Genomic DNA, 7,852 nt, shown 5'->3' with positions numbered 1-7,852 from the left:
TTTGTAATGAATAGATTTAGCTTGCAAACTGAGCCTCTGACAGACTGCAGTGACCACGTTCTTGTGCGAGACCAGTTAAGTGCAGATGTCAAGCACCGTACAAGTGCCGTACGTAAGCTTTAGCATAGCATAACATGAGTGCAGGTGTCTAAGATGGTCCATTTTCCGATAGAGTGCTTCCCAGCTGGGATCCGTTCAACATGAGCAGTAACTGGCTGACTGGACTGACGATGAACTTGGAAATCCTTTGTAGCCATTCTGACCCATGCTGTTCTTTGCATTATTCAATAAATGTCATCAGTGAGGCAAACCTCTGCAGATATTAGGATTGTGTTATTAATCGCAACAGGAAAGGTATCTAAATGTGTCATTCTTTAAACACACATTTCATGTCCCTAGCCTTGAGTATGGAAAATGATTCAAAGGTGAAATGCCATATCAAGAGTAAGCTAGTGATTATCATTAGATCAAGCTGTTCATATTGACATAGGCATACACAAGCATTTTTGTACATAATGGCTCCGAATACAACTTGCCAATACAGTACACTGGAAAGAATGATTTAAAAAAAAAAATGCCATCGAAGCAAGAGCTCAGTTTCTGACACCAATTGATATTTCTTGTAAAGGCGTTGGTGTCTTTAACTTTGAAAAAGTGCATCAACTGTCCTCTACCAGTAGATGACACTGTTTAAAAGGAAAACTTGCCAATTCTTACTTGATCTAGATTAATACGCCCCTACAAATATCGAATTAACTCTTTAATTCAATCGCACTTTGACACCAGTGTAATGAAACCGGCAAGGAGCGCATCTCGAACCCTGAACCCGGCCCCGTAGCCCAGCATGTCATGGACTGTGCCACAAGAGCATGCTCGAGTGGCAGAGTCGAATTCCGCGCTCATAAACACGGGGTCGCTACAAACATGTCATGTTTGTTCTATAATCAATCTACAGGTGTGACAGCTTTTCATGTGGCAGTAAAAACGAGTAAGCAGTCTTCCTCAGTGAGAATTTATTCTGGAAAGTGTAGAAAGGATGATACAACAGTGCTTTATGATCAAACTATTTCATAAAAGTTAAAGTGATCATAACACCGTAAGTCCAGATTTCTTTTCATCTTTATTTTTCAAACCAAAATAAATTGGTAACATTCAACACAAGTGCATACACTGCTGGTAGGAGATCACCTCCAATTTCACTTTGGATGGTATAGCACCGTTCTTAGCTATTTAGCAGCTTATCAGACGCATGTAGTGACCATGTTTGTTAATATGAAAAATTCAGAAGAATGAAAAGATCTCCTTTGGCTCTCTAGCTAGCACAAGATCTACCTCTGTGTCCTCCAAGGCATTTGATCAAATTGACATTTATTTTATAGCATTTGCCAGTATATTTAATATTACAGCTGAATGTTAAGCTTTTACAAGAATACAGAAGCAGCATCTTTTTTTTAAATTTATTCACAGATATAAACCAGCACAGCAGTAACTTTAATGCACTGGCACCTTTTTTCGATCTCAACATCACAGTAGCTGGAAAGCTACAGGTGATGGGCGGACCGGTCATATCAATGCATTGGGACAGACTTAGTAAGGCAACGTTTGCGTGACAGGCTTCTCTTATGATTGGGTTTGTAGATTCAGCCAGGGCAGTATTGATTTTGACAGAGCTCTGTCAATATCTTTATTCTGGGGCAGTGTGGGTTTAGCATTGCTGTCTGCTAGTGCATTGTATTGTCTCTTGCGTGTAGCTCAGGGTTTCTCAAACGCAGTCCTCAGGACCCCAAGGGGTGCACGTTTAGGATTTTTGCCCGAACACTACACAGCTGATTCAAATAATCAACTAATCATCAAGCTTAGATCATTTGAATCAGCTGTGTAGTGTTTGGGCAAAAAAATAAATGTGCTCCTGAGGACCAAGTTTGGGAAATGCTGCTGTAGCTGAACTGTTGAGTGATCACCAACATTTATACAGAGATAAATAAAACTAGAGGCTCAATTATTTCTGGACTTACAGTGACTATAGAAGAAGAGTAAGTAAAATTGAAAAACCAATTAACGGAGGAAAGTAAAATTCAAGGCAGTGCTGAAGTACTGGTTGCTAAAAAAAAAAGTTACAAATATCAAAGCCAACAATAACATCTCCTAGACACTGCTCATTTTGTCCAGTCAACAAAACCCCTCTTTAGTGCAGTTTCAATCATATACATCTCCCTTTCCCTAAACAGTATCTCTTTATCCCGCTCCCATCTTCCCTCATTCAAGTCAGTTGTCCAGTCAGTGTTAGTCTTCTCTCTGTCTCATCCGGCTTACCACCCTCTATGCGCACCATCCCATTCCCCACACGACCACAAAGAAGAATGAAGAAAGGCTTGAACATCACAGGACTCAAAAGGTGAGAAGTTCTTTCTTTAGAGGATGGCAGGAAGTGATGGGGGTATTCACAGTTACAGTCCAACGGTCCAGCTACAATCACATCTGCTGTCATAATGAACACACCAGACCATGGCCATCTGTAAAGCCAGCCAGCCAACCCATCCTTTAACCCCGGTAGGTTTGGGACACTCCGTCACACTTCAAGCAGCTCGATTATCAGACGGTCCCTGAAAACACACACAGGACTCACATTAGTACAATACTGTTCTGATGAAAAGAAATGTTCCATGAATAAATGTTATATATGTATTTTTTGAATAAGCACTGTTAAAAGATATAGAAGTTAGTCTCTGATTTCCTCGTAACAGGCAACTCACAAAAGACAATAGACATGATTTATTCACATATATTAGCACGCTCTCTTAATCTATAATTCAATGGCCCAGACTCCAACTCTTCTAAAAATAGCTTCTTAAAACACAGACCTTTGATTGTCTGAACAAGCCACTCTGTATGAATACCCACACTCTCTCCCCCGGTTAATTTCTTTATTCTTCACACAGTAACAACTACAAACACATAACTGACATTTTTTCTTCAACTTCAATTTTACCGTTTACAAAGCCATAAATAAATAATATCCAATATCAGAGCAATATATAGCTACTGTAAATATCAACAGTATAGTTTTTGACATTCTGTGATGACGAAGGAGCAATTATCTTCCTCATCGAGGCTGGCAGGTAAACAACTGACCTAACACATAGAAATTCCATGAAGGTATGCATGTGCAGGGCAGAGACAACAATAATGCCACCGGCAAAACTAGAACAGTCCCTGTAAGCAAAATGACGTTGAAAAGATGTCCAAGACGTTGAAGTTAGGTTCAATTTAGGTTCTGAATGAAAGGTGAAAATACTTATTTTCCGGACGTTGAAATCAGGTTCATTTTCAGTTCTGAATGAAAGTTGAAAATATACATTTTTCGGACGTTAAAAAGATGTAAAACAGGCTGTTGCATTGGCGTTATTAGTCCCGATTCCTTTGACTAATCATTTTGGCTATTTAAGCTCTGAATTATTTTTATTTAACTAGGAAAGAACAAATTCTTATTTACAATGACGGCCTACCCTGGCCAAACCTGGACGACGCTGGGCCAATTGTGCGCCGCCCTATGGGACTCCCAATTACAGCTGAATGTGATGCAGCCTGTATACCCAACTTCATCAGGAGGAGTTATCCTGAGCATATTTGCAATGTGTTTACACAGCGGGAAATGCAGAAGTATTTTATTTTTCGCTATGATCAGCTCGTCAAATTTATGGATACAGACTTGAAACCACTGATCATGACACGTGGTGAAACTCCTGGACAGCAGCTGTGAGTAGCCAGATTATCCATTCCATATTGTCCATTTTACTTTGACCTGTCCTGTGTTAGGATACAGTTGAAGTCGGAAGTTTACATACACCTTAGCCAAATACATTTAAACTCTCAGTTTTCACAATTCCTAACATTTAATCCTAGTAAAAAGTCCCTGTTTTAGGTCAGTTAGGATCACCACTTTATTTTAAGAATGTGAAATGTCAAAATAATAGTAGAGAGAATGATTTACTTCAACTTTTATTTCTTTCATCACATTCCCAGTGGGTCAGAAGTTTATATACACTCAATTAGTATTTGGTAGCATTGCCTTTAAATTGTTTAACTTGGGTCAAACGTTTCGGGTAGCCTTCCACAAGCTTCCCATAAGTTGGTTGACTTTTGGCCCATTCCTCCTGACAGAGCTGGTGTAACTGATTCAGGTTTGTAGGCCTCCTTGCTCGCACACGCTTTTTCAGTTCTGCCCACACATTTTCTGTAGGATTGAGGTCAGGGCTTTGTGATGGCCACTCCAATACCTAGACTTTGTTGTCCTTAAGCCATTTTGCCACAACTTTGGAAATATGCTTGGAGTCATTGTTCACTTGGAAGACCAAGCTTTAACTTCCTGACTGATGTCTTCAGATGTTGCTTCAACATGTCCACATAATTTTCCTTCATCATGTAGCCATCTATTTATTTTGTGAAGTGTGCCAGTCCCTCCTACAACAGAGCACCCCCACAACATGATGCTGCCACCCCGTGCTTCACAGTTGGGATGGTGTTCTTCGGCTTGCAAGCCTCCCTTTTTTCCCCTCCAAACATAACTATGGTCATTATGGTCACATCTTCACAAAAACCTTTGCTGTATTTATGGAATTGATTTGCACTTTTCGCACCAAAGTACTTTAATCTCTAGGAGACAGAACGCGTCTCCTTCCTGAGCGGTAAGACGGCTGCGTGGTTCCATGGTGTTTGTACTTGCGTACTATTGTTTATACAGATCCATGTGGTACCTTCAGGCATTTGGAAATTTCTCCCAAGGATGAACCAGACTTGTGGAGGTCCACAAATTTTTTTCTGAGGTCTTGGCTGATTTCTTTTGATTTTCCCATGATGTCAAGCAAAGAGACACTGAGTTTGAAGGTAGGCCTTGAAATACATCCACATGTACACCTCCAATTCACTCAAATTATGTCAATTAGCCTATCAGATGCTTCTAAAGCCATGATATAATTTTCTGGAATTTTCCAAGCTGTTTAAAGGCACAGTCAACTTTGTGTATCTAAACTTCTGACCCACTGGAATTGTGATACAGTGAATTATAAGTGAAATAATCTGTCTGTCAACTATTGTTGGAAAAATGACTTGTGTCATGCACAAAGTAGATATCCGAACAGACTTGGAAAAACTATAGTATGTTAACAAGAAATTTGTGGAGTGGTTGAAAAACGAGTTTTAATGACTCCAACATACAGTGCCTTGCGAAAGTATTCGGCCCCCTTGAACTTTGCGACCTTTTGCTACATTTCAGGCTTCAAACATAAAGATATAAAACTGTATTTTTTTGTGAAGAATCAACAACAAGTGGGACACAATCATGAAGTGGAACGACATTTATTGGATATTTCAAACTATTTTAACAAATCAAAAACTGAAAAGTTGGGCGTGCAAAATTATTCAGCCCCTTCACTTTCAGTGCAGCAAACTCTCTCCAGAAGTTCAGTGAGGATCTCTGAATGATCCAATGTTGACCTAAATGACTAATGATGATAAATACAATCCACCTGTGTGTAATCAAGTCTCCGTATAAATGCACCTGCACTGTGATAGTCTCAGAGGTCCGTTAAAAGCGCAGAGAGCATCATGAAGAACAAGGAACACACCAGGCAGGTCCGAGATACTGTTGTGAAGAAGTTTAAAGCCGGATTTGGATACAGAACGATTTCCCAAGCTTTAAACATCCCAAGGAGCACTGTGCAAGCGATAATATTGAAATGGAAGGAGTATCAGACCACTGCAAATCTACCAAGACCTGGCCGTCCCTCTAAACTTTCAGCTCATACAAGGAGAAGACTGATCAGAGATGCAGCCAAGAGGCCCATGATCACTCTGGATGAACTGCAGAGATCTACAGCTGAGGTGGGAGACTCTGTCCATAGGACAACAATCAGTCGTATATTGCACAAATCTGGCCTTTATGGAAGAGTGGCAAGAAGAAAGCCATTTCTTAAAGATATCCATAAAAAGTGTCGTTTAAAGTTTGCCACAAGCCACCTGGGAGACACACCAAACATGTGGAAGAAGGTGCTCTGGTCAGATGAAACCAAAATTGAACTTTTTGGCAACAATGCAAAACGTTATGTTTGGCGTAAAAGCAACACAGCTGAACACACCATCCCCACTGTCAAACATGGTGGTGGCAGCATCATGGTTTGGGCCTGCTTTTCTTCAGCAGGGAAGATGGTTCAAATTGATGGGAAGATGGATGGAGCCAAATACAGGACCATTCTGGAAGAAAACCTGATGGAGTCTGCAAAAGACCTGAGACTGGGACAGAGATTTGTCTTCCAACAAGACAATGATCCAAAACATAAAGCAAAATTTACAATGGAATGGTTCAAAAATAAACATATCCAGGTGTTAGAATGGCCAAGTCAAAGTCCAGACCTGAATCCAATCGAGAATATGTGGAAAGAACTGAAAACTGCTGTTCACAAATGCTCTCCATCCAACCTCACTGAGCTCGAGCTGTTTTGCAAGGAGGAATGGGAAAAAATGTCAGTCTCTCGATGTGCAAAACTGATAAAGACATACCCCAAGCGACTTACAGCTGTAATCGCAGCAAAAGGTGGCGCTACAAAGTATTAACTTAAGGGGGCTGAATAATTTTGCACGCCCAATTTTTCAGTTTTTGATTTGTTAAAAAAGATTGAAATATCCAATAAATGTCGTTCCACTTCATGATTGTGTCCCACTTGTTGTTGATTCTTCACAAAAAATACAGTTTTATATCTTTATGTTTGAAGCCTGAAATGTGGCAAAAGGTCGCAAAGTTCAAGGGGGCCGAATACTTTCGCAAGGCACTGTAAGTGTATGTAAACTTCAGACTTCAACTGTATATTGTTTCTTAACATATCAGCACATTTTGTATTTGATTGGGTGTCATTTAGATTAGGCTATTTGTTCGGAGAAAACTACATGATGTAAAAAGTGTCTGTCTCATTACATTGTCATACATTTTATCTCCAGCCTGTAGGCTACAGAAAAGGCCACCCGTATACTATGTCTGCTACATGATTTATGTTAGATCATTTTTGGGGGGCGGAGCGTTGGTGGAGAGCAGCAGCGATGCGTCTCTCCAACAGCACTCTGGAGAGGCATGCTGGGAAAGGACAAAGGAAATATTTTGCACCCCTGCATTTTGACAAAGTCGGCACTGATTATCACAGGGTGGCATCAGCGCTCACCTAAAACGCCCATATGTCACTGGTTGAGAGAAATAGTTATTGTTTTTGGGCAGAAATATACGAGGTTTGGCCTCCCAGTGGTCCAAGGCACAGCCGGCCGCGACCGAGAGACCCATGAGGCGGCGTACATTGGCCGTCTGGGTTTGGGGAGGATTTGGCCAGCCCAGGATAGCCTTGTCCCATTGCGCTCTAGCGAGTCCTTGTGGCGGGCCGGGTGCAGTGCACACTGACTTTGGTCGCCAGTTGTACAGTGTTTCCTCCGACACATTGGTGCGGCTGGCTTCTGGGTTAAGTGAGCATTGTGCCAAGAAGCAGTGTGGCTTGGCGGGGTCGTGTTTCAGAGGACGCATTGCTTTCGACCTTCGCCTCGCACGAGTCCGTAGGGGAGTTGCAGCGATGGGACAAGACTGTAGCTACGAATTGGATATCATGACAAAGGGATACGTGTTTTTTTAAATTTCTATTTTTTAAACATCAAAATAATTATGTGAGGTTTTATGTGTTGTTGGAGGTGCGTCTTGACCAGTTTAGCTCAAATGCCGCCCTCTTCAATCTGCCTCAATAGGCGGCGGCCTAATCCTGCCTATAATGAGCCGTCCGGCCTTGGGTATATGAGGTGATCACAGATTCAGTACTTTTCATTA

General features: G+C 41.2%; 1 protein-coding gene across 2 annotated transcripts in view; it reads right to left on the bottom strand.

The window, feature by feature from the left end:
* Window positions 1-998: 998 nt before the first annotated feature.
* The window catches only part of LOC110527903 (zinc fingers and homeoboxes protein 3), an 18,331-nt gene continuing 11,477 nt past the window's right edge, over window positions 999-7,852 (bottom strand). For both annotated transcript variants that reach the window (XM_021609504.3, XM_090241017.1), the window contains exon 3: window positions 999-2,603. In XM_021609504.3, the coding sequence (XP_021465179.3) occupies window positions 2,570-2,603 (34 nt within the window). In that variant the 3' untranslated portion in view covers window positions 999-2,569. The remainder of the gene's footprint in view (window positions 2,604-7,852) is intronic.

This window comes from Oncorhynchus mykiss, chromosome 7 (assembly GCF_057628025.1).
Source record: "Oncorhynchus mykiss isolate SJ-2025 chromosome 7, ASM5762802v1, whole genome shotgun sequence".
Lineage (NCBI taxonomy): Eukaryota > Metazoa > Chordata > Actinopteri > Salmoniformes > Salmonidae > Oncorhynchus > Oncorhynchus mykiss.
Note: the sequence above shows the minus strand (reverse complement) of the source record. Positions and strands in the feature narration are given on the sequence as shown.